Source organism: Triturus cristatus, chromosome 2_2, assembly GCF_964204655.1.
Source record: "Triturus cristatus chromosome 2_2, aTriCri1.1, whole genome shotgun sequence".
NCBI lineage: Eukaryota > Metazoa > Chordata > Amphibia > Caudata > Salamandridae > Triturus > Triturus cristatus.
Genome location: NC_140582.1, coordinates 288,248,722 through 288,276,706, shown reverse-complemented (window position 1 = coordinate 288,276,706; position 27,985 = coordinate 288,248,722). Strand labels below are relative to the sequence as shown.

At 39.7% G+C, this 27,985-nt stretch overlaps 1 protein-coding gene across 1 annotated transcript; it reads left to right on the top strand.

Moving 5' to 3' along the window:
• The first annotated feature begins 24 nt into the window (after positions 1–24).
• On the top strand, positions 25–27,804 carry LOC146862150 (uncharacterized). The gene is made up of 4 exons (XM_085643059.1): positions 25–691; positions 1,157–4,707; positions 16,949–17,740; positions 27,689–27,804. Exons 2-4 carry the CDS (start codon positions 1,470–1,472, stop codon positions 27,802–27,804), a joined length of 4,146 nt encoding a protein of 1,381 aa, XP_085499185.1. The 5' UTR covers positions 25–691; positions 1,157–1,469.
• The last annotated feature ends 181 nt before the right edge of the window (positions 27,805–27,985 follow it).

Sequence of the window (27,985 nt, the reverse complement as noted above, 5' to 3'; positions counted from 1 at the left end):
AAATTGGCAAAGAAATTTCGTTTTGGCACTAATGTGAAAACATGACTCTGTGTGCATAGAAGAATTATAGGCAGAAATGTATTGCGTCTTGCTCTGGTGATTTCACAGTTGCAGTAGATGGAAAAGAGGAGCGAATTTTTGGGGGAAGAAGCAGAGGTTTAGCACACACCCATGTGCTTGCCATGTATAGTCATGCACAGTAATTAGAAGCGAGTGGGGTTTTCAGGTTTAAGTCTGTAATGCAAATACATTCAGCATCACTAAGGCTGGTTGCCCCTGCTGGAGTGTAGGCAGTCACAGAGAATGCACACGGTGGTGGTCTGAAAAAAAAACTGCTTGGACATGTGCATTTAAATAAATTAAAAAAAAAGGTTTCAGAATGTGTCAGTCTGTAAAAGTGATTTCAAATTGAAAAAAGAGATATACACTTGCCCCCGAAAAAAAAAGAGCAGTAAGTGTGCTTTCAAATTGGCAAAGAAATTTCGTTTTGGCACTAATGTGAAAACATGACTCTGTGTGCATAGAAGAATTATAGGCAGAAATGTATTGCGTCTTGCTCTGGTGATTTCACAGTTGCAGTAGATGGAAAAGAGGAGCGAATTTTTGGGGGAAGAAGCAGAGGTTTAGCACACACCCATGTGCTTGCCATGTATAGTCATGCACAGTAATTAGAAGCGAGTGGGGTTTTCAGGTTTAAGTCTGTAATGCAAATACATTCAGCATCACTAAGGCTGGTTGCCCCTGCTGGAGTGTAGGCAGTCACAGAGAATACACACGGTGGTGGTCTGAAAAAAAAACAGCTTGGACATGTGCATTTAAATAAATTTAAAAAAAAAGGTTTCAGAATGTGTCAGTCTGTAAAAGTGATTTCAAAGTGTAAAAAGAGATTTTCACTTGGCCCGAAAAAAAAAGAGCAGTAAGTGTGCTTTCAAATTGGCAAAGAAATTTCGTTTTGGCACTAATGTGAAAACATGACTCTGTGTGCATAGAAGAATTATAGGCAGAAATGTATTGCGTCTTGCTCTGGTGATTTCACAGTTGCAGTAGATGGAAAAGAGGAGCGAATTTTTGGGGGAAGAAGCAGAGGTTTAGCACACACCCATGTGCTTGCCATGTATAGTCATGCACAGTAATTAGAAGCGAGTGGGGTTTTCAGGTTTAAGTCTGTAATGCAAATACATTCAGCATCACTAAGGCTGGTTGCCCCTGCTGGAGTGTAGGCAGTCACAGAGAATACACACGGTGGTGGTCTGAAAAAAAAACAGCTTGGTTTCATAATGTGACAGTTTGTTATACAGATTTTCACTTGCCCAAAAAAAAAGAGGAGTTTGTGTGCATTCAAATTGGCAAAGAAATTTCGTTTTGTGACTATTGTGAAAAGAAATGTAGTAATATATTTAAATACAATAAAGAATTTTTTTTTTAGTTTTTTTGCAGGTATTGCTGAAGAACAGTGAACAAAATTTAAGATGCCTACAAAATCTCGAGTTCAAAAAACGCTAAAAAAAAAACTATATTTGAGGACAACTGGAGGACCAAAGTTAGTAGAAGATGCTGATGTTGGGAAAAAGAAAAAATCTTCTGGTAAGCAAAAAAGACAATTCCTAAACAAAATATTGAAAACAAACAAAAATGTACAAAATGTCTGTTCTCGGAAAAATGTAACAAAACCTACAGAACAGCAAAAAATTGAGGATTTAGTTAATGCAAATATACCTTCTGCAATTGAAAAGTTTAACATAAACAGAAAAACAGCATTTAAAGAGATACGTAGAAAAATGTTTCAGAGAAGAGTTATGTCCAATTTGATAAAGGATATAAAGAAATATAAGCAAAAGGCTAAATATTATAAGAGAAAAAAAGAAATTGAAGCCATTGCAGCAAAGGCATTAGAATTAAAAAGGAAACTATTCATATTAATTTTGAATAGGATGCGTACATTAGATAAAATGGTTAATGTACTGAAATCACAAAGCAAAAGCAAAAGAGTAGTGAACAGAACAAATTTTTGTAAAGTGTTTTTAGGAAAGTGGATGCATAGCTCAAGTAGTGAACCTTTTTTTAATGAAGAGAGCTATTTTCAAAGTAATAGTTTGCTGCATGCAGTTGACACCAGAGGTCGTTCATACGAAGTAAAAAATGGTTGCATAATGGAGAAGGAGATAATGGTTCCAAGAGATGAGGTACAAGTGATGGCAGATGAGGCAATGGGGAGACGTCCTAAAGCCCCAGTGTACACTTGGAATTGTAGTAGTATTTGCACTGTGCGTCAGGAATCTATTGACAGATTTCGAGAGTTTCTAAGAGAATATAGTAAAAAAAGTGTAAAACAAAAGATTAAGGTGCTTCAAAGTCTGGATCCATGCAGAGTGAGAGAGAATACTGGTTTGCAGGGTCATTCTCTTGCTTGTCTATCTAGAAAAGTGTGCAATAGTGTTTTCCATCATTTTAGGATGCTGGCTGTTCATCATACTGAAATGAGAAAGTTTGTGAGACGGTTGTATTTTGCCAAAAGTCCAGCAATAAAGTTAAATGAATTGAATAGGGCTCTGTTCCGAGGAACGGTATCAGATGTAGAGAAGGTTGTTGATGAAATTCAGTTTTGTTACTTTGGTCCTGAACAAAACAGTGCAGAGAAGGACACAGTAAATGAGGCAGAAGTGGAAGAGAATGTAGAACCTTGTGTAAGTAAGACATTTAATGATCACATAACAAAATTTGCAATAGTCTCTAATGAAAGACCAAATGTTACTTGTATTTGTTGCCGCAGAACTCATTATAGAAAACAAACTAGGAATGTTGATCTCTACAGAAAGAGTGAAAATGAAGATAATTATAAGTGGATGGATTTTGCAACATATATATTTCTTGAAAATTGTTTTGAATTGGGTGAAGATCAGCGTATTTGTAAATACTGCTACAACAAGTTAGAGGAAAATAGAATGCCGACCAGAGCTGTACATAATAATTTAGAATTGGATGCTATTCCTGCTGAACTTTCTGAATTAAATACATATGAGTCTATACTCATTCAATGTGTTCATCCGTTCCAGACCATAGTACGTATGGAGCCCAAAACTGGTAAATTACCTCCTTCAGATTTACTGAGAGGTTTAAAAGGTAGAGTGGTGTATTTGCCCTTGGATTTGAAAAAAAATATGGAAACTATTGATGCGGATACTTTGGAAACTGAACCATTAATTATTCTGGTTAATGGTGTACCTACAAAGAATAAGAAGATTTGGCAGGAGCTGGTAGATGTGCGGAAAGTACAAAGAGCAAATTTGTATTTGAAAAAAAATAACAAATGGTATGAATCAATTTATATAGTAGAAGAAGAAGAAGAAGAAGATTTACAAGGAGATACAGAAACACCAAGTGGACAAATTGAAAAAGTGGACAAGTCAAAGGAAGAAGAAATTTATGAACATTTTAGCATACATCCTCTCCATTCGAAAGAAGTTATGGGAGACAATATTGATCTCTTTCAGATGAAGAAAGCAAAAGGAAATCCCGTGAGTGTATGGGAGGAGAGCTTGGAAGCTCGATGTTTTCCCCAGCTGTTTCCTAAAGGAAAAGGAGGACGATACGATGAACGTCCGGAACAGATTCCAGCTTCTGAGTATCGGACTACAAGACTATATGCTGAAGATCCCAGATTTCGACAAAGTATCCCTTATTTGTTCCATCTTTTATTTGAAAGCGACTTGTCTGCACTGTCTTATGCAGTAAATCACATTTTAAAAAGTGGAGTACATTTACAAAATGTGTCTGCTAAGGATTTTATGGAGAAAGTGCAGCACCGAGATGATCATTTGGAAACACAACTGATCAATCTGATGGCTTGTCAGCGTGGGACAAATGAATATTGGTACCGACGCCATGGTGAACTAAAATGCATGTTACGCAATTTAGGAACACCAACATGGTTCCTTACCCTAAGCTGCGCCGAGTACGCTTGGGATGATTTACTGGATTTTCTACGAGAGGCCAATTCAAACATTGAAAACATCGAATACAAGACAGCAGGAGAACTGTGCTCATTGGATCCGGTTAATGTTTGCAGATATTTCAATCATAGATTTGAGGCTATGATGTCCTTCATCTGCAATAAAAAAAATCCACCCCTTGGAGAAGTAGTGGATTTCTTTTGGAGAAAAGAGTACCAGGCAAGAGGTGCTCCTCATATTCATATGCTGCTGTGGATCAAGGATGCCCCAAAGTTTGGAACAGATACTGATGAAGCAGTGTTATCTTACATTGAAGAATATGCAACATGTGCTATACCTAAAAGCACAGAAGAGTACAAGTTAAAGGAGCAAGTTCTACGTTTCCAAAGTCATCGGTGTGGAAAATACTGTCGACGGAAATACAAGAGCAAAGAAAAATACTACACTAAATGTCGATTTGGATTTCCTAGACCTGTTCTTACAAATGGAAGAGTCAACAGTTTTATGTCAGCTGTGAGACATACTATCACAAGAAAATCACCTAAGAATACCTACAACCTTAAAAGAAAAGAAGAATCAAAAAATATAAATGACTACAACCCAGTCATTTTATCCATGTGGAACGCTAACATGGATATACAGTATGTTGCTGACAATTCCATTGCTGTTGCTCGATATGTAACGTCTTACATTACGAAATCAGAAAAAACAGAATTGAAGGAAATGTGGGAAGAGATTTCTCACGAGAAGACTGTCAGTAAGAAGCTGTACAGTTTCAGTTTGAAGATGTTATCGCATCGAGAAATTGGATCCTACGAATGTTCAGATAGATTATCTTCTGCAAGTCTCTACTCGAAGTCAAGAAGAATAATTTGGGCAAGTTTAGGCCTTGCAGCAATGAGAAATCGGGTACTGAAATCTGTTGGAGAAATTGAATATTTGGCACAGTTCGAACCTGAAAGTACAGATATATTGAAAACAAACATGTTGGACACATATTATCCCAAGAGAAGTCATCATCTGGAGAACATGTGTCTCTATGAAGTGCTGCAGAACTACATTTATTCACGGAAAGCTGCAGAAGACATCAATAATTGAAAATATAAAGTCGTTGGTGAAGAAGGATGTTTGGTGAAGCAAACCAAAGGAAGTTTGATAAATCACCGGAAGCTGAGTTGCGACACTACCGACAAGAAAGAATTTTACTACTTGGCTCTTTTACAGTTGTTTAAACCATGGCGTTCAGAGGATGAACTACTGGGAGAATTCCAGAGCTATGAAGATTCTTTTAATGCTTGCAAAGACAGCATACAATGCAGTACATTCTCAACTTATCTGCAAATGTTAAATGAAGAAATTGAACAGGAAACTACAATTGCAGCAGAAATTGCTAGAGACAGTTCTCAGGACAGCCAAAGTTCAGGAACATACAGTCAAGATCCCCTAGGACAACCAATCGTTGAAAATGAAGCATCAATAGCCATGAATGAAGTGGAAACGGCTATGAATCAAGCTCAAGAAGAATTTATAGACTTAGAAAATTTGGAAAGACAACTGAATCAAGAGCAGCAACAAATTTATGAAGAGATCAAAAACAAAATTGATCACGGATTTCTACATGAAAAAAAAGAGTGCTCATGCACATCATTTCATCCAATCAGGATGTATGTAAGCGGACAAGCTGGCACTGGAAAAAGTTTCCTAATTAAAGTCATCAGAAGCTACCTAAAGCAAAAAACAGATTCTACTTTGTCTTGTGTGGTTACTGCTCCAACTGGGTTAGCAGCATATAACATAAAAGGAATCACCTTACATCGTTTGCTAATGTTACCAGTGGAGCATGAGAACAAAATACAATTCAACAAGCTAACTGGAGAAGCATGCTTGGAAGTTTCAAGAGTATTGAAGAAGATGCAAGTTCTCATTATTGATGAGGTGAGCATGGTATCAAACTTAATGCTTGCCTTTGTGCATTTAAGAATGCAGCAAATTTTGAAGACAGACTATGACGTGTTATTTGGTGGAAAACACGTCATAGTTTTTGGGGATCTTTTGCAACTTACTCCGGTTAAAGGACAACCAGTGTTTAATACTGTGACACATGAAGACACGAAGAAGTCATTGGGAAGCATCGGTAATACAAATATTTGGTCCTTCTTTGAGTACAAGGAACTTACAACTAATATGAGGCAAGCAAACGATGAAGAATATGGAAGTATTCTGAAAGATATCAGGATTGGACTACTCACAGAAGCTGGCAAAAAAGCATTACAGACTCGACTGCTACATAATTTATTTCCAAAGGAAGAAATAGTTGCAGAGAAGATATACAAGAACATTGCAGAAAACAAAAGTGTCATCTGCTTAATGCCAACTCTACGTGAATGCTCAATATTCAATGAGGAGCTTTTGAAATTGGAAAAGGAAGAGATCATGAAATTGGAAGCAGTGGACAAAATTGAGGATGGAAGAATTACTGTCACAGTAACAGGCAAACTGAAAAATAAATTGGACTCACTAGAGAAGAACATCTCCAAAACAGCAGGATTAGAAAAAAATCTATATGTTTGCATGAACTGTAGAGTGTTTTTAAGGAGAAATTTGGATGTTGAAAAAGGCTTAGTAAATGGAGCGATGGGAAGAGTTGTGGGTTTTATTAATTATCAGAAAAAAGATGGAATTGAATGGTTAAAAATAAAATTTGATCAGATAGAGGAAGTTAAAGACATTTGTCGTTGTTCAGTTCGTTTCATGCTTGTGAAAGACTTATATGTACGTAGGAAGCAGTTTCCGTTTTCTCTAGCATATGCTGTAACTATTCACAAGTCTCAAGGATTGACTGTAGATTGTGCATTTGTGAACATTGGATCTAGTGTGTTCAAAGAAGGTATGGCATATGTTGCTTTGTCACGAGTCAAAACATTATCAGGTTTATTCATGATAGACTTCGATGACTCAAAAGTTAGTGCTGATACAAACTGTGTAAAGGAGTATAATAGATTAAGAAGAAGCTATGCTCCTCATTTAGGTCAGTATCCTGTGTTGGAGAAACGTGTAGTTTCTCGTAAAAGGAGAAATGAGAATATCTGTAATGAAGATGTAGAGAAGAGGAAAAAAAAGAGGAGTGATGTAATTGCAAGCAAAAAGAATAAGGAAAATGAAGAACAGGTTGTAGGATGTCATTTTGAAAATAGCTCTGGTGTCAACTGCTACGCAAATGTAGTGCTGAATGTTGCTTTTTATCTGGAAAGTTTGCAAGAGCAGATAATAATAAATCAGGGAAAAAGATTCTGTTCAGAGCTCAGTCTCCTTTTTCAAAAGCTGAGTAAAGATAAAACTCAAATAGAAAGTGCTACTGATATTAGAAAACTTTTAGATGTATGTTCAGGACGAACACAGTTTTCTCAAAATGAACAGCAAGATGCTCACGAATTTTTGATGTATTTTCTTCAGGTAGTGGAAGAAGAAGGAGTTCCCATTGACATTTTTTTTGGTCTCTCTTATAAATGGGAACATAGTTGTGATAATTGTTATAATATAAGTGGTTCTATTGTTGATAATGAAAGGTTTATTTATTTGACATTGCCAGAGAGTAAAACAGTCACTTTTGCAAACTTAGTTAAAGATGCTAATCATAGCATGAAATGTGGTGAGTGTAATTCTGACATGTTATCAACATTAATTTTAAGGGAATACGGACAGTATGTAATTTTAATGATGCAACGATGTAGAGCTGATGGATCAAAATTGGATACTTTAATAAAGAAGTTTACAGGACAGCAATTATCAATTTCAGGAAAAACTTTTGTAACTGTTGCAATAATTTTCCATGATGGACCTACTGTTACTTCTGGACATTACACAGTTTATCTAAAATGTGAAAAAGGATGGACACTGTGTAATGATTCCCAATTGATTTTCAAACAACGTTTGCCTTTTGATTTAGCAAATTCCTATCTAATCTTCCTGAAACCTAAATTTTAGAGAGACTTGGCAAGATCTGGACAAAATAATTTTACCATTTTACAGGATTACCATTGCAATTTTGTAGAAAAAAGATTTTTAAAATTATCATTTGGCCTAAAGGAAAGATAACCAATTGTAATGTGGACTTTTTAAATTTTTAATGCAATTTTGAAAAACCAATAATTTAGAGATTATCGGTAACTTCTGCACATTTTAAATTTTGGAATGTTATTGGACTGCCACTGGAAATTTTTTCAAAAATAATTTCAAAAATTACTATTTGGCCATGTGGAAAAGTAAGCAATTCTATTGTGGACTAAATAAATTATTCGAAAAATTTTCGTGAACCAAAATGTTACAGAGAATCGGTGAGATCTGGACAGATTAAACTTTAGAATTTTAATGGTTTTCCCTTGGAAATTTATTCCAGGGAAAGAATAAAAAATACTATTTGGCCTAAAGGAAATAAAATCAGATGTATTTTGGAGTTATTTGAGATATATTATTGTGAATGTACTTCTGAAACAAAAATATCAGACGGTATTTTAAAGAAAAAAGTATTGTTTTTAGATGACATTTTTTAAGAATAATATGCATTTCTGTAATGATAAGTTTAAGTGAGAAGAGATTCTGGGCTTTTTTAATACAATCTTTGAGATTGTTATTTTTTTTTGCCCGCTGTAAAATGATGAATGCAATTGCTTTCACAATTTATAGTGAAATGCAATATATTCTGAAAACAGCAAAAATAAGGCAAAAATATTTTTTGGGAAAAAATGTAAATATGTGTACTGTATTATAAAATGTTTTAAAAATATTAATACTTTTTTCTTTTTTTTCAGATCGATATAGAAAATTTTCGTAAACTACAACCATTTTAAAAACTATTTTTTAAAAAAACAAATGAATAAATATTTTTTTCAGTGAGTATGGTAAGTCAATAGTAATAATTGTAGTCTTTCAAGGACCTTGTAATGTGAAAAATGATTTTTAGTGTTTTTTTTAAAAAATAAAAAAAAAGGTACGCTTACCGTACGCGTACGGTAAAAAAAAAAAAAGTTTTTTAAAAAAAATGTAAAAAAAAGATGAAAGATAAGGTTGGCTCTTAAAAGAACCGTTGTGTTCATGCAGGGACAGAGGAAAGGAACCACGGGAAAATCATTCAAAGCTACAAATGTGCTGATCTATTTTGTTATTCACTAGGGAAACACTGGTCTCCCTATAACAAATTAGAGCTTTACAAAATGTGCAATGAATATCAACCTTCCGAAATCGAGGGTTCATTTCCAGAGGGCCAGCAAAAGGAGATTCTCCCCCCACAGATGAAGGGCTCACCTGAGCTGCAGAAGAAGGAGTAAGCTCTGCAGGTGATGGTCCAGGCTGAGCTGCTGTGGATGTACTGGCTCGTCTTTCTGAAGAGTTACCTCCAAAAAGTTGAGCATGTGTCCTTTTGTGTACATCCTTGAGGTGCCTCATCATGGTGTGATTCCCAAAGGAATACTTCCTGTCAGGATTACCTCTAGAAAGTACACGCTGACACAGCTTGCAAGTAACTAAGGGTGCATTCACCTTTTGCTGGCCTTCTGGAAAAGTAAAATAATCCCAAACATAAGAAGGTTTTACTTTCCTCGCTCTCTGCCTCAAGACAGTGCTGCTGGTGCTAGCCTCACTCTCAGAAGAGCTCTGCTGTTCTGCCATCGTATCCCAAAGACAAACCAGCTCCTTCTCCCAAGGGATCACAAGCAGAAATGAGGGGAATGGGTGTGGTGTAGGAGAGTTCTAGAACTGAAAGTAGTTTCAACCAATCAAAAGTTGTGTTTCAAGATCACATGACCTACCGTACGCTTACGGTACGCTTACGGTGCGCTTACGGCAAAAAGTACGCGTGCGCGTAAAAAAGACACGCGCTTGCGCACATGCGCATAACAGTCATTTCCCGGCACTTCCGCGTAACGTGCGCGTGTTGCGTAAGCGCGCACGCGTCCCACGCGCAGTACGCGCGGCTACGCAAAGTGCGTAACTATACGCAAACAGCGTAGATAGATTACGGACGTTGCGTAAACCGTACGCTTACCGTGAGCTTACGGTACGCGTACTATAAAAAAAAAAAAAAAAAAAATCTGGAAATAAATTTTACATGTTTATTTTAAAAAATATATATAAAAAAAATATTTAAGGATTTTAAAAATTAAAGCATAGTCTTTATAAAAGATAAGAAAATTAAAATAAAAATATGTTTGAAAAAAATGAAGAATATAAAAAAAAAATAGCATTTAAAAAACCTTGCAAATTCACTGAAAAAACCATGGGTTTCACACACGTTATAGTTAGGAATTAGCATTTAAAAAACCTTGCAAATTCACTGAAAAAACCATGGGTTTCACACACGTTATAGTTAGGAATTAGCATTTAAAAAACCTTAGAAATTCACTGAAAAAACCATAGGTTTCACACACGTTATAGTTAGGAATTAGCATTTAAAAAACCTTAGAAATTTAGTGAAAAAACCATAGGTTTCACACATGTTATAGTTAGCTGGACATTTTACTCGTAAAAAACCAATGAAATTGCCCCGTTATAGTTAGTTCAGCTAACTATAACTCGCGCGCCCGCAATGCACTGCTGATGACGTCACATATTACATCACTCATGACATGGTCAGTGACATCACTCATGACATCACTGATGACATCTCAAATGACATCACTGATGACATCACTGATGACATCATCTAGTGAATGTGTGTTATTCTGAAAATTAAATATGTTTTATATATGTATATCTCATGGTCGATGGAAGAATAAATGGGTATATAAGTGTCTAAATGGATGATTTGTTTTTGAAAAATTGATTGTGTAACTGACTGATTAAGTGTATCATAGTGAATACATGGCTTAGTGAATAATGTTTAAATATGTAAATATCTGTATCAGTCTCTCACTTTGTGTATAAGTGGCTGCATGGGTTGGTGAGTAGCTACATGGGTGCCTATTTAGGTTATTAGTTGTTTTTTTGAGTATCAGTCTGAGTGTCTGCATGGTTCGGTGGGGGGTATTACGTAGTGCATCGGTGCATGAATGAGTGACTCACTGTTTGTATGTGTTGAACACAGCATGTGTGCAGGACTGTATGGGTGGATGAGTGTGTGTATGGGTGTGTTAGTGAGTGAATGACTGTCTCAATAGTGTCTTCAGGAGTAACTACATACGTTTTAAACTAGTATATGTGACTATTGGTGTATATATGTGAGTATATGTGAAAGTGAGAGATTGAAAGAGTTCCTGTATGAATAAGTATGTGTTTCTATAAGTGATTGTTTAAAAGACTAAGTATGTGTAAGTTTCCGTAGAAGTAAGTGTGGTGGTGTGTGTATAACTGTATATGCAAGTAAATGTATGTTTGATTCTTTATTAGCATGAGTGACTATGTGTGTGAGTAACTCTATGGATGAGTGGCATTGTGTAACAGGATGTATAGATGTATGAGTACATATGATGAGTGAGTACATGTATGAGTGACTGTATAGGACTGTTGGTGAATGAGTGGATGTGTATGTGGATCTTAGAATTACTGAAGAGGTTGTTGTAACTGGTATTGGTATGTCCATTGTTTTGAAATTTTTAGTCTCTATTTTTGAATGTGTGTATCAAAGCTTATATTAAGGTGAGAGGAGGTCTGCCACTCTATCACAAGGATGATGTCATCAGTGAGGTCATCAGTGATGTCATTTGAGATGTCATCAGTGATGTCATGAGTGATGTCACTGACCATGTCATGAGTGATGTAATATGTGACGTCATCAGCAGTGCATTGCGGGCGCGCGAGTTATAGTTAGCTGAACTAACTATAACGGGGCAATTTCATTGGTTTTTTACGAGTAAAATGTCCAGCTAACTATAACATGTGTGAAACCTATGGTTTTTTCACTAAATATATATATATATCAGACCAATTATATCATCAATCAGGAGTTTTCATGAAAACGTATTAAAATACGTACATTATTACCTACAATCCTATGTATGTGCTCTACCCTCATACATTCAAGACAGTACAGACTTTTAGAGACACATCTTTGATATACAGTGGGATCCAGATTTTCAGATGGTATGTCTGGATGTAAACTCATAGTACACCAGCATACATCACAAAGAAGGAATAAATGCCATACGCTTTTTCTTGAAAACAAGACCCATTCAAAATCAGACACTAACACACCCACTCAGAGACGCACTCACACACTCAAGCACCCAGTCAAAGATCCCACTGAAACACTTACGTTGTTACAGACACATTCAGAGACTCATACATGTTTTTCTAGAGGTATTTAGATAGTGATGTATCTAGTGTAATAGAATCAATTATATAGTTATACATTTTGAATGTGCTGGTGGCTATTGAATTTCTGCTTTTGTTTTGCACAATTGCGATGTATTGGTGAGTATTATGAAGTTGTTGCAATTTTTTTTTTAAATGGATAGAAAAAAATGAGCAATATTTTGGGCACTAGAGTAGCTCAAAGACGAGCCTTTGTGTTAATTTTGTGTATATGACAGCTACACATAAGACCAGATGCAAGGTTTCAGGTTGCTGAGAACACCCTGTTGCCTTTGTTGGGAACTGAACTCCATCACTTCTATAGATTCCATGCATGTCAAAACGCAGGTTCTTGTTGTAGCTAGAGACCATGCTATGGCCTCTGAGAATGTAAAGCAGTTTTACTAACATGTTTCCTGGCTTTGTGAATTTGTGGACAGAACTGTTTAGACCACTTCTATTTGTGCCTTTGGCATATGTTGGAGTATACCAAGACAGAATGAAAGAAAAGTGTCATTAACCCCTTCGGTGCTCATGACGGAATGGTTCCGTCATGACCCACGGTTGAGCTGTGCTCATGACGGGACCATTCCGTCATGACCACGCCCGCGCAAGATTCCGTCAGCACAGCGGCGGAATCTGCGCAGCATCGAAGGGGTTAATTGTGCAAAGGTATCCTTCACTCGGATTTCCAGTCCTACCCCAGTCAGTGTGCCTATGTAATTGCCACCACAGTGCAGGTCAGGAGTTTGGGAATCTACAATGCTTTTAACTAAAGGCAGCAATTGATGTCACTTCAACACTCTCTGGTCAACCCAAGTAATGTCTACATTAGGCAAACCCAAGTCTCTGTCAATGCCACTTTTATAGCTGCCTCTGTAGCGCAAAAGACATAACTGTGGCCCACAATCCACACTCTAAACATTTTGAATTGAAGCAGCAGTAGCAGACTGGAAAAGGGTAGAGCTGAATGAGTCCGTTTTAAAAAGGAAAGGCACTTAAAATGAAGCTGGGCTTCTGGTTTTAAAAAAACATGTTTGATTGGATGCTGTGAATATGGAGGTGAATAAAATTAGGTAGTGTCTTGGAAGTATAAAAACCCAGATTTATGATTGGCTGCAGGAGAAATAAAAAAGTGTAATGCAGACTTGGATATGCTTTTAATTCTGTACTGTAAACCACACCAGCAGCATCTCCTTTTGTAACTATTATACCCCTTATAGGATGTACGGTGAACTTGTGACCAACTGGTTCTAGTGGGTTGCTATGGATACGGTACTAAGGGTGTATTGGGGGAAGGAAATTAAAGAGAGAGTTGTCTGTTTTAAGAAATTAGAGATCTTTAGACTTATTGTTGTGTAACAAGTATTACATTATCTAGTGAGAGCGTGCTAATTAAGTGTACTGTACTATTAAAGTTATAAAAGTAGCATGCTAAATAGGTTTTTGGACTCCTGTTCATTATCGTGTATTAGTTGCGATGATCACAACCTATTGCATTGGGCTTCTTTGTGAAAGTATATGAAAGGGTTAAGACATACTAACCATTCAGAGGTGGAGTTACAAAATAAAACAATGAAAGATATGTTTTATTTGCTGCCTTCTGCACTATTAAAGAGAGTGCAAAGTTGAAAAGGGGATGAAACTGAGTTGGAAATCCCAGACTGACCTGCTGACACTCAAACATTCCCAACTTGCAAGAGCATTGTTAAAAGAGCATAGGCTTTCCAAGACTAAGCCCATAGCCCCCGCACTTAAAATGTATAACCTTAAAGTAGGTTCTTCAGTGTTGTACGGGGTGGAACTATGGGGTTTTAACGACTAATCCTCCTTGGCGGCTGCCCGAAACAGATTTTTAAGAGCTTTGATTGGCCTTCCTCAGTCTACTCCACTGTGGACTTTATATCTGGATTTGGGATGAAACAAAATCATGGACCAGGCACGATTTAGACCGGTAGCTTTCTGGAGAAGACTTTGGACCACTCCGGAGCTCTCCCCGTATGCCCAAGCTTTTTCTGAAGTCAGGGCGTTGGGTTCCATAACTTAAAATACCCTGGATAAGGAATCTAAAGCACACTCTGATTAGTATGAGCAAACTGTGGGTGGGTCCAGAAGTTACCGCTTTCCCCGCTAAAAATGACTTGAAAGCAGCCTATTGGAGTATGGTTAGATTGCACCAATTTACACAACACCATTGCAGCTCCTTGATACGTGTTTTTATCGATCACAAACACAAGCCAAAACTAGAACCATACTGGGACATCATTACAAGACCTACTGACGGAAAGTTGTATCATCAGTTCAGGGTGGGTTCTCTTCCTACCAAAGTGTTTATCAAAAGCTGGTTACCCCCTATAGATGATAAATGTCCTTTTTGTCCAGCCGAGATTGAGTCACTGGCTCACATTTTCTTTGTATGCCCTGCCTATAGGCCACCTAGGTACAAATGGATGAACCCTATTTGTAAGAACATGGGCATCAGAGTAGCTATGGAGGGTCTTAGGATTTTGAAAACCAACACTGATGACCCTATTGTCATAGCAGTGGCTACATTTCTGAGTTGGTTGTGGGTCATTTGAGCGAAAAAGTTGAGGGTTTGCTAACACAACCTTATACTTATGTAGTCTCTGCCCCCTTGTAGCAGCTACTTCTACCAATTTGTCATAGTTTACAGTAATTCACATGTATCATGCACAAATTCCTTTATTGTCTTTTATGCCGGTTGTAAAATTTCTGTGATTTTAGCTATTTATATGAAGTATGATCCATTTTACAGACAATCTGAGGTAATATCTCACTGTATGTATCTCTTATCTATTTTATTTATTATGTATTTTAACGGTTTTTCTGTTTATTGGTTACAGTGGTCATTGTGGTACAGTGCTAGGCCATATGTTTTATTGATGCACCTTGTCTTTATGATTTTTTTGTTAATCGAAATAAAGACATAAATAAACTGAAACTGAAACTGAACTGAAAAGGTTGCCATTCATGGTTGCTGTGTATGAGAGTGGTGGTGTTCTTATGCTTAGTTTTCTACATCTCCTAAGAGTATTGTTTGTATCTGATAAGAGGAATATTTGATCAAAAAACACAATTTTCATATGTATTACATTTAATTTGGAAAAATAAATGATTGCAAAAGGTATGTGTTTGGGAAAATGTTAAAAGACAGTATAAAATATTTTTTCACAAATATTCAATCTACCTGAGATAATCTATGAGTGGTAGCGTGAGTGGTTTTATATATTTAGGGGCAGATTTACAAGCCCCTTGCGCCACTTTTGTGTAATTTTTTACATGGGAAAAGTGACGTAAGGGTGGCGCAAGGTGCTTGTAAATAAGCCCCTTAGTTTTAAAAATGAGTAAGACGCTTTATGCGTGTATAAGTAAGTAAGAGTTTGTCTGATGTGCAGACTAGGTGTATGAGAAGCTGTTTCACAAGGTGCTGACCTGGAATTGTATATGGTGCATCTGCTGTTGTACTGCATGGTCTAATCACTAGAAAAAAATCTGCACATTGAGGATGAAACTAATACTTAACAATGTATTAGAAGATGTGGAAAGATTTACATGTTTATATATGATGTGCTGCTCAAAAGAAATGTTTTTCTTTGACTTCTGGGACGTGTAGTCCTGTTGATTGTTTTTTAAAAACATAAGGACAAGACAGAGAATTGAAAGGAAAACATGCATTATAGGGGAGCTCTTTACAAACTTACTGTAGGGGCAGAATTTGGCAGAATTTGGCGTGGTGCAGGCTGCTGGTTCCTGCGTCGGACACCGGGCTGCTCCCTTCCTCCCGCCGCCGCAGCTCTTCTCATCGCGGCCGCAGTGAGGAGGACAGGGACCACAACCCCCAGGCTCCCTTGCGGCCGGAAAGCCGCCAACGACGTCTGCGCGCACTGAGGCGCATTTAATCTCCGCACTTCCCCGGCAGAGCGGGAGCTCTTTACAAACTTACTGTAGGGGCAGAATTTGGCAGAATTTGGCGTGGTGCAGGCCGCTGGTTCCTGCGTCGGACACCGGGCTGCTCCCTTCCTCCCGCCTCCGCAGCTCTTCTCATCGCGGTCGCAGTGAGGAGGACAGGGACCACAACCCCCAGGCTCCCTTGCGGCCGGAAAGCCGCCAACGACGTCTGCGCGCACTGAGGCGCATTTAATCTCCGCACTTCCCCGGCAGAGCGGGAGCTCTTTACAAACTTACTGTAGGGGCAGAATTTGGCAGAATTTGGCGTGGTGCAGGCTGCTGGTTCCTGCGTCGGACACCGGGCTGCTCCCTTCCTCCCGTCGCCGCAGCTCTTCTCATCGCGGCCGCAGTGAGGAAGACAGGGACCACAACCCCCAGGCTCCCTTGCGGCTGGAAAGCCGCCAACGACGTCTGCGCGCACTGAGGCGCATTTAATCTCCGCACTTCCCCCGCGTCGCGGGACCGCGCGCGGGCTAAGCCCGGGCAAAGGGCGGGCCCTCTGAGGCCCTCAGAGGACCGATTGAGGCCGGGACGGGCCACCCCACTAACGCGTAAGACTCTACAAGACTGTATTATTAATTACACGGTGGGGGTAATTTGCCCAATGTACGGTATTTCGGTCCTGTAGTATTGTTTTTAGCTTGTTTATATTTGGTACATATTCTGGCCATCAGGCAGCATCACATCACAGGTGCTGGTGTTGCCACACTGTGGGAAAATTTAATTAAGTTTAATCTAAGTTTTAGGATTTTCCAGGGGTATGTCTAACATGGCTAAAGTAGTAGCAGGCAGCAAATCCACGACAACGGCAACGTTAGATAACTATTTAGTTAAAGTTGTCAACAAAATTAACAGTGATAGGCGCAAATCTTCAGGCCATGGATCAAATTTAACAACTACTAGCCCTTTGTCCAACAACACAGTCACTTTAGTCTCCTCTCCATCTCAACCTACGAATTGTTTAAATGGGATTAATGATTTATTAACCATGGATGATCATTTTCCTAGTGAACAAGAATCATTGGAAGTTAATAGAGACTTAGTGACTGATGTTAATGAGACCGTAGAAGACTCTCCGGACCGGCCAACCCAGAGAGTGCTAAGATCCCGTAAACGGACCCATCTGAAACAGGGTGGCCCACGAAGTACTCATAAAAAGACGGGTCCTGTTCCAATAACTCAGGTTATCAAGGAATCAGCCACCTTGAACAACCCCACGGCCAAGTTAGATTCTTATCAACTTGATTCCTTGTTAGGTCTTTTAGAGTCCAAAATCTTGAAAATTGTTGAACCCTTAGTTACCAAGATTGGCAAACTATCTGATGAGATTGAAGGCCTACGTAATCTTTTGGCATGTAGGCTTAATTCCCCTGGAAACATGACCAGAGCAGCAGAGGGTCTACCTGTCTCTGCTGACACCTCTAGGCCCTCAAAGGATACTCTAAATAATATAGCTCCATTGGTCGTCGAATCCACAGCAAATGAGAGTAATACTTCACCTCCTGGAAGCTGCCCAAGCAGTAACAACGCAACGGCAAGTACTTACTCAGGAGGAGTAAAACCAGATCTCCCCCCTGACTGTGCCCCATTTGTTGTAGTGTTAACAAATGATCCCCCCTTGAAGGACGTCGCCCAGAACTCTCTCACCGAAACCCATGAATCCCTTAAAAATAAATCTGTCTCGTGGCTGAATAAGAATTATGGCTTTCCAGCATACTTATCTCATTCGATTTTAACCACGAGAAGAGTTTCCTGGGTTGGGCGCTCACGCAAGACTATAAAGGGGGATTGTGTAGTAATAAACTTTAGAAATCCCCACATAGTGCATAATATCTTATCGAAAGCTACTCTGCTCCCTCACACTGGCGAGGGTATTACCCTTCATTCATTGGGTTATTTCTATAAACAACAAACAAATTTACCCCGTAGTGTTCCATGGGAGGCCGGAACAAGTAACCCTGAAAGCCAGCTTCCTCAAGGTTTTGTTATTTCAAATCGGTTCCAGGCTCTGAGTAACTTAGATTCCAATGATTGACTGCACTCTGTTGGGGCCACTACAAAACCCATAATGGAAAAATCATCCTCTATAGAGGGAGAGGACACGGTTCTCAGTGGTTCTGTGCAAGTCACAAGTAGAGAGGGCACCCAAAATGTTACGTCTGTATTGGGGACTGTCAATGATGAAAGAGTGGGTGCTACTGTCAGTCCCCCGCGAACGCCTCTAGGCACAAGTGTCCTTAGCTGGAATATAGCTGGCCTAACTAATAAAACTCATGACCCTACCTGGAGGGACAGTCTATTAGGCCACGAAATTATTGGCCTACAAGAAACTTGGGACACTGAAAATACCTTTTTGCTGGATGGGTTTTCTGCTTTTTGGTCACCAGCAGTGGCCTCCAGTAGGGGGAGGGCTAAAGGTGGACTTTTAACCCTTATTGCACTGACCATTGATGGTAAATACAGTAAAGTGGAGACAGGCTCGCCTCACTGTTTAGCAGTAGAAATCCACTCCAATTTAAATGGGATCTGGCTCATTGTAAATTTTTATAACTAATTTATTCAGAATATGCCAAATGAACATTTACTCAGTCTATTTGATTTTTTACAAATGTATAATGAATCATGTAAAAATCCTTATTCGGTTGTTGTGCTCGGTGATTTTAATGTTCATCCCTGTTTTAAAAATTGTTTTATATGGGACAGTCTGGGTCCACATAATCAAGGTAATCTACACTTTGAACACACACCACAAGGGATATTGTTAGATGAGCTCCTAGTTGGGAATCATTTGGTCTACCCCGTCAATGACATTAATGACATCCCGACCTATAAAGGATGTGGTACAGGATCCACTATTGACTACATCTTTGTTACACCTAACTTAGCTGGAAATGTAAGTCAATATAAGGTTAAGTGGTCTATCCATAGTGACCACAATCCTGTCCAGTTAACTTTCACTGATGATCTTAAAAAAAGAAAATCTGATAATTCTACTGTCAGTACACTGGGCATAAGGCCAACTGACCAAACTCGACGCCTGAAATGGTGTCAGCTGGTCCCAGAGGATTTCACTAAAAAATTGTGGGACACGGTAGGGGATGAAATACTTTTGTGTTCACAGGACGGGATTTGTAGTGATGCAGTTCTGACAGCCTATGATAAAATTTGCTGTCAGGTAAATAGTGATCTCAAAAAAGTAAGCAAGGACAAACCCAAAATTGGGGAGAAATGGTTTGATCACAGCTGCTCATCTTCCCAACGGAAGCTTATGTTAGCTCTTAAAGCGGTTCCCCCTGACAGAGCAGAAATTGCCATCTGTAGGAAGGCCTACAAAATGGCTCAGAAAAAACGTAAAAATGAAATTAGGGATGAGGCATGGAATGAACTCCTGTCAATTGATGTCATCAAAAATAGTGCGAAATTTTGGTCTATTGTAAACAAGCCTTTTTTTAACGGTAAAAGCAATACCGAGCTTGAATGCAATATCCAAGAGGATGATTGGTATACTCATTTTAAACAGGTGTATGATGGAGATGGTTCAAGGGCAGGGCCCTTATTTAACTCTGATAGTTATACTTTGACCTTTACAGAATCAGAGGTGACTAATGCTATTTTGCAAATGACAAGTAATAAGGCGCCGGGACCTGACGGAGTCCCGGCTGATCTTTTTAAATCAGATATAAAACTCTGGTCCAAAATCCTTTTTAATGTTTTTACAAATGCCTGTCAACAGGGCCTCCCATTAACGTGGGCGAAATCGGTCATCGTTCCTATTTTTAACAAGCATTTGCAATGCAATAGGTCTCGCATTTGCAAGAGTTTAAGCTACTGGCACTGTAAATGACAATACTTATTATTTATGTTTTAAAAACCAACACATAAATAAAAGGCATTGTCATTTACAATGCCAAATAGCTCAAACTCTCGCAAATGTGAGACCCATTGCACTGCCACAGTGAAAGCGCGCATGGCGCTCTGGTCATACATAGAAGCAGCAACTAAGCTGCATTTGATTGCAAGCCCTGAAGTAATCAAGAGAAACAAAAGAGGACACAGAAAAGTTCCCCCTGTTTGGATGATAAAAGGACTGCCTCCAGAGATTAAACTTCCCCTCCTTCCTGGGTGCTGTCTAGGTCATTATCCCACTGGAAGGCGTAATACAGGCTCATACAGCCGCGTGTGTCGTACTTAAAGGATTGCCTCCGAAAAGCAGCCGAGTTGAGGGTCATTTCGAGAAATCTGGACGTACAATTCAAACACGACTGTCTACTACAAGCCGAGCCATTCTGACAATCATAAGTCAAAAAAAAAATCGTCATAGCATACTAATGCTATATTAAAATGTGAAAGACTAGTTTGTCAGGGCATGCATTGTCACTCTTTTTTTTGCTGTCTTGTACTACCTAAGAAGTTTAAAGGCGGGGTTTGGGGGGGGGGGCACTCTTAGCTTCAGCCTCTGTCCAGTGTGATTTTCAAGGTATGGCTTATAAATCAAAGCACCAACTTAATATGCATCCTTCTTGTCTTGAGTAATAAATGTGGTGGGGCAAAGACGAATATCGAACCCAGCATTGAACCAAAGTCACAAAAGCGAGTTTTAACTTAGAGTAATGTACTCGAATATTGAACAATAATGAAACAGATTGTACAATCATGTACAATCAGTACTGAACATCAGTTTTAAAACATTTATTGACCAACATTGACAGGTAGGCACTGCCCAAATCCGTGGAAATGGTTTTATATTCAGAGAATTCTGATTTCTTAATGAGTGCAGATTTTACAAATTCCTTGTACATTTTGGAAACTGCTCGCATATTCTGAATATTTTGGAAACTATTTTCAGATGTGTTTCTAGACCTGCACTTGCAGGCAAACAGAGCACCCAGAATCAGAAAGAAATGAGAAAATACTGAAACAGGGAGGGCGGGCTTCAGCTAGTATCATATGCTAGGAAAACTACTTGTAGCGATTGAGGCATTTGTTGTGCAGCAGCAAAGTTGAGTTGCAGGCTAACCTCAGGGGTCGTTACCTGAGGAGTCAATCTTGAGGAGAAACAGCCCCGTTCGCGGCGCTCAGTCTCCCAGCGGAGGCTCTCCCCTTACACTCGGGGCTTTCTCCCATGCATTTCAATGGTGGCATCTTGAGCACCCAGGCTCTAGCGCTGATATGCATGCAAAGGGATCCGGGGGGGATGTGGTAAGATGTGGGAGGGCCAAGAACCCTGGCAGCATGCTTTGCCAATGCAGAATTTTAGGCTCTGGCAATTATTTTTACTGATGCTGCATCAACAAAAAGAGAAATGATTATTGCCAATGCTGAATAGCATTGGTGAAAAAAAAAGTCCAACAGTATGTAAGCTCACATGTCATCACACATATACACATAGGTGGCATGACGCTGCAGCGACTCACCATGAGTGTGTTTATGCTTTCATGCATCGACATGCATGTGTGCACTTAAGTTATGTAGGGTTGTTGCTATCACTGTTAAAGCAGGTGAAGTGGCACTGGGCCCCAAGGTCACAGCTCAAGCAATGGTGGGGGGGGGGGGTTCTTCCTTGCAATAAGACCCATGGCACACTGGCTACACCACTTAAGGAATGACAAAGCCGCCATTTATGTTTTCTTTGCAGTTCCAAGATGCTTCTTTGCCAATCTTGAAAGGGGTGAATAAAAAAATAAAAAAATAGGTTAAATATGCGCAAATGACCCTTTTCATAAATGAGTGACATAGCAGCATATTGCAGTTGCTGGATAGGGACAACATTTTAAAGGGATATGATGGGAAGGGATGGGGAGCAATGTTAGTTTGGGCTGGGTGGGTGAAACTAAACATTGCTGAGTGACGAGAGTAACAGGTGGTAGGTGAGGTGATTTCAAGCGCTAGATCGAAGCGCTGTAGAAAACTAATGTTGCCAGTTGTGGGTGTGCCGGCAGAGGAGGCTGGGTCTGCGCACGAAAGTGAGTGATCGCGATCGCGATCAAAGCGGCCGTGCGGCTGCGAAAGTGAAAGTAAGTGCGGCGCGCGCGCCCGCGCACATGCACTGTAGCTCTAGGCTTGCCTGGTAGCACTTTTTGGGGCCCACATACATAATGTCTCTTCGAGCCAGCGCATGCGCTGGGCTCAGCGAGATGCGCTGGGCTCAGCGAGACCTAAAAAAAGCGCTATGATGCAGCCAACACAGGCAACATCATAGCGCTATTTTGTGTTAGGAGAAGCAGGGAAATTAACTCACCTTGGGGGTGAAGAGACTCAGCTTTTGCTCAACATTCTGTGATTCTGGCCTTTCAATGACTTTCAGACATGATGAACAGCAGATGTGCTGATGGACAGCACCGCTAAAAGACATTCAAAATTGACGAGGAAAATAGCTCGGGCACTGCCAATTGGCTGGAGAACCCGCACGTGAACGAGTTTGCTGAAGATTTAGACTACGCCTCCTTACAGGAAAGCCATTCATTTCCGAAGCCATCTTCCTTGATTGACTTAAGTGAGGGTCAGTTGTTAAAAGTGCTGCATGGATCACCAGTTTCCTTTAGGGACTCATTCAGGAAGCACTCACCTGAGGCTAGAGTAGAGCTCGCGGCTAATCACGGCGGCGCAAGGTCATTCCTGTGGGTGACTGACTTCACCGTAGTCTCCTCTCGCTGTCCCCCTCTTAAATCTTGTGAATTTGCAATGGATCGATTTACACAAGTGCTGCGTTCACAGCCAAAGCTCAACATATTGTGTATGCGCAACTGCTTTCCGAGAATGTAAACGCTAACCTGGGAAAACATGACTAAACCCCCACCGAGGCCATGGTTGCATTGTAGGGAGGAGACATTCTGAGGCTACAGCAGGGTGAGGGGTACACGGTTAAAGCGCTGCAGCTGAAGACGGCCTCTCCTAATCAAAAGCTCATGTGAGTTTATTTGGGAGGGATTCATGTCGGAAAGAAAAAAACATTCATGAAGGGCTGATGTGATTGGTAATCGAATATTAAATACAAGAAAAATAGCCTTTCTGTAACGAGGCCCGATTAATAACCCCCTGGTGGCCTGCACTTGTAAAACTGGTTTAATCTTCCTGAGTGTTTTTCACCAGATGTTAGCTTGATCGCGATCAAAGCGGCCGTGCGGCTGCGAAAGTGAAAGTAAGTGCGGCGCGCGCGCCCGCGCACATGCACTGTAGCTCTAGGCTTGCCTGGTAGCACTTTTTGGGGCCCACATACATAATGTCTCTTCGAGCCAGCGCATGCGCTGGGCTCAGCGAGACCTAAAAAGGGGGATAGAGGCGACCCGAGCTGTTATCGACCAATTTCCCTCATAGACTCCTCAGTGAAAGTTTTGGGGAGGGTTGTCCTCGCCCAACTAAACGATTGGCTAGAGGAATCTGGAAAACTCTCTATGGTCCAGTATGGATTTAGGAAAGGGATGGGCACCATAGACCAATGCTTAAATCTACAACTCTTAATTGGTAAATACACGGTGGCCAAGAAAGGAACCTTGTTGGTCGCCTTTATGGACTTGTCCTCGGCCTTTGACCGTGTAAATAGATCCAAACTATGGCCCATGCTCCTTGCACTTGGTGTAGATAAAGGCATCGTCCACTTTTTAGCGGACCTACATAGAGAGTTAATAGCTACAGTTCGCTACGATCAAAAGGGTAACTGTACTAAAGATATACCCATATCCTATGGGGTCAGGCAGGGGTGCATTTTGGCACCTCTCCTTTTTACACTGTATATAAATGATTTAGACAAAACCCTTATCGCCTCATGTAAAGATATCCCCCATGCAGGGAAATATTTAGTCCCTGCCCTTTTATATGCTGACGATGCCGCCCTAATCGCTAGAACGGGAGTGGGCCTACAGGTATTGTTAAACTCATTTGCCGATTTTATGAAGGCTCTGGACTTATCTGTTAACTTTGTCAAATCACACGTCATGGTCATTGGCCCTAAATCCGCTAAATCTAAAACCTTTTTATGTGGGGGTCATCAATTATCCAGGGTCTCTTCTTTTCCTTATTTGGGTGTTCTTTTTGATGATCGAGATTCCGGGGTAACCCAAATAATGGCTAAAAAGATTGTGTTTTCAAGAGCAACAGTAGGTGTTCTGGGCTTTGCCAGAAAACTGGGAGCTAGACCAATGAAGGCCCTTATCCAGGTGTACAAAGCTGAGTGTCTCTCCATAGCTTTGTACGGAGCTGAGGTCTGGGGCATTAACAACGCCAAAAGCATTCAGACTGTTGAGGATAGATTTTTAAAAAACCTCCTCTCAGTCCCGATCTCAACCGCCAACTATATTGTCCATCAGGAACTTGGTATCGGTTTTCTTGAAGACAGTATTGCTTTGGCCCTGATGCTTGAATGGATCAGCATTTGGCTTAACCCGAATTTACATTTGAATCACACTATTTTGAGAGACTGTCTTTTGCTTGACCATGGTCTGCACATACCCTGGTTGAAATATATTCGGAACCTGGCTAAAAAGCTTGGTAGACCAGAGCTGTTTCTTTCTCCTGAGACCCTGGTAAAAGGTGACATTAATTGGTGCAAAGAAACTCATATGTACATATCTACCTCGGTAAGGGAAGAAAAGGAGCTGGTTAAGGGTTCCGTTAGGACCCATCAGCTCTGTAAAACAACACCTTTTATGGAACCCTATCTTGGATATGTAACAAATGCAAATCACCGTTTTCTTTTAACCAGATTTAGATTGAATCAACTACACCTATTGATTGGAGTCAAGAAAGACTGGAAAAGGGCGTTGGACCCTGGCCCTTGTTCCTGTGATAACTTTTCCCCCCAGGATATAATACACCTTTTTTTCTTCTGTGAGCACTTTATTGACATCAGGAAACGTTTTTTGATCCCTATATTAAGAGATAAAGGCTTTGTTCAAGTGAGACCTGCTTTTTTGTACCTACAGCTTTTAAACAATGTTTGGGAAACTTTAAATATTGCAAGTTTTTTAACTGTGGTAATTCGTACCTTGAAGAAATGAACTGTACCCTTTTTAATGTTTTTAACTGGACACGTCACCTTGTTAAAATAATTGGCGTAACTGTGTTTCTTTTAAAGCTTGGTAATTCCCCGATAATGAAATCCTTGTTTTTACTATGTATTTATTGTTGTATGCTTTTATGGTTTGCACTTAATCCGAATAAAGATTTTATGACTGACTGGCATTATAGGTATAGATCACACATGAATCTGTGAAATGTGCCAGCTATGTATTAGATACCCTTTAGAGCAGGTTTGTATGTGCTTAGCTGGTAAGATTTGCTCTTCCAACTAATACTAATTTTAATATGTAGTATGAGAGTAGTAGGCATAGTTAAACTTGCTGTGTTTAAACATGGCTCAAGTGTATTACTCCTGACCCTGTCTCTGCACTCTCATTGTAGCTTCACTTGGCATGTAAAAGCTGTTTGTCAAGTGTCAAATGCACATTTTAGTACACACAAGTAACATTTGAGATACACTGTTGGTAGGCTATAAAGCATGATGCTTTGTGTTTAAAAGATGAGAGGTGTCCCTTTCAGTTCAAAAAGATACTTGTGCATTTTCAAGCCTCTATGCCCATTACTAAATAGAGTATGCCACCCATAAAAACAAATGACATAAATGTTCATAAAAACATAGAGTCTCTCCCTCACATGATCAAACAGCTGTAGAAGTACTTAAAGATTCAGACACATACTCAGAAACACCTTCTCTGTGCAGCAGTATCGAAGGCAGTTGTCAATTCAGGTACATACCCCTGTATTTCCTAACACAGGCACTGAGGTATTTGTTCAGCCACTTGTGTATACATTTAGAGATACTAAAACAGATTATCACATACCCAAAAATGTACTTAAAAATCTCATAGTACTGCTACAGTTGTGCTCCTACACTCACTCAGATATGTAGGCAAGTAGTGACACAATCTTGTCACCTATGCAGACAAATAGTCCTTTAAACATGGGTCAGGCCTACTAGTTAAGAGCTTGTCTATGCAGTTTCACTTGGAGCTTTGCTTAGCATGTATAAGCTGTTTGTCAAGTGCCAATTGCACATTTTAGGGCACACAAGTCACCTCTGAGATACACTGTACATAGGCTATAAAGGATGTATGACGTTACAACGCACACTATTACAACGCATGCACTTACAACGCATTTTTTACAACGCATAATCCATTACAACGCATGACATTACAACGCATGACACTACAACGCATTTTTTAAAAATACCTTTACAACGCACTACCATTACAACGCATACTACCTTTACAACGCATACCATTACAACGCATATTATTAAATTACATTTAAGGTAAGTATTAGATAGTATAGGGGTAAAAATTACTATTCTAACTCCAGGGGGTGCAACAGTAGGGTAAGTGTTGGATAGTGTAGGGGTAAAAATTACTATTCTAACTCCAGGGGGTGCAAAAGTAGGGTAAGTGTTGGATAGTGTAGGGGTAAAAATTACTATTCTAACTCCAGGGGGTGCAACAGTAGGGAAAGTGTTGGATAGTGTAGGGGTAAAAATTACTATTCTAACTCCAGGGGGTGCAACAGTAGGGTAAGTGTTGGATAGTATAGGGGTAAAAATTACTATTCTAACTCCAGGGGGTGCATCAGTAGGGTAAGTGTTGGATAGTATAGGGGTAAAAATTACTATTCTAACTCCAGGGGGTGCATCAGTAGGGTAAGTGTTGGATAGTATAGGGGTAAAAATTACTATTCTAACTCCAGGGGGTGCAACAGTAGGGTAAGTGTTGGATAGTATAGGGGTAAAAATTACTATTCTAACTCCAGGGGGTGCATCAGTAGGGTAAGTGTTGGATATTATAGGGGTAAAAATTACTATTCTAACTCCAGGGGGTGCATCAGTAGGGTAAGTGTTGGATAGTATAGGGGTAAAAATTACTATTCTAACTCCAGGGGGTGCATCAGTAGGGTAAGTGTTGGATAGTATAGGGGTAAAAATTACTATTCTAACTCCAGGGGGTGCATCAGTAGGGTAAGTGTTGGATAGTATAGGGGTAAAAATTACTATTCTAACTCCAGGGGGTGCATCAGTAGGGTAAGTGTTGGATAGTATAGGGGTAAAAATTACTATTCTAACTCCAGGGGGTGCATCAGTAGGGTAAGTGTTGGATAGTATAGGGGTAAAAATTACTATTCTAACTCCAGGGGGTGCATCAGTAGGGTAAGTGTTGGATAGTGTAGTGTAATATTATGCGTTGTAATGGTATGCGTTGTAATGGTAGTATGCGTTGTAATGGAATGCGTTGTAAAGGTAGTTTTTAAAAATGCGTTGTAGTGTCATGCGTTGTAATATCATGCGTTGTAATGGATTATGCGTTGTAAAAAATGCGTTGTAATGGTAGTGCGTTGTAAAAGTTGCGTTGTAAAGGTTGTTCCCCGCTATAAAGCATGGTGCTTTGTGTTTAAAAGATGAGGGATCTTAGTTTGAGTTCATAAAGTTACTTGATCACTTGCAGGTCCCTATGGCAAGTACTACACAGAGTATGTCAGCCATAAAGCAAATGACATACATGTTTACAAAAGAATAGAGTCTCTCTCCAACCTAGTCAATCAGCTAAAGAAGTACTTATAGATGCAGACACATACTCAGAAATACCTTCTTTCAGTATAAAGTCATATCGAAGGCAGTTGCAGTTACAGGTACTTTATCTGTAACTGTATTCCCTAACACAGGCACTAACTTATTTGTTCAGCCAATTGCATACACATTTAGAGAGACATAGAGGTACTAAAATAGGCTGTCACACACTGAC

Coding starts and splice junctions, on each gene's coding strand:
- LOC146862150 (XM_085643059.1), top strand. CDS start 1,470: ATGCCTACAAAATCTCGAGTTCAAAAAACGCTAAAAAAAAAACTATAT. Junction 4,708..16,948: donor TTCTCACGAGAAGACTGTCA/GTAAGAAGCTGT, acceptor TCTAAGTTTTAG/GATTTTCCAGGGGTATGTCT. Junction 17,741..27,688: donor CAGTAACAACGCAACGGCAA/GTACTTACTCAG, acceptor GATCACTTGCAG/GTCCCTATGGCAAGTACTAC.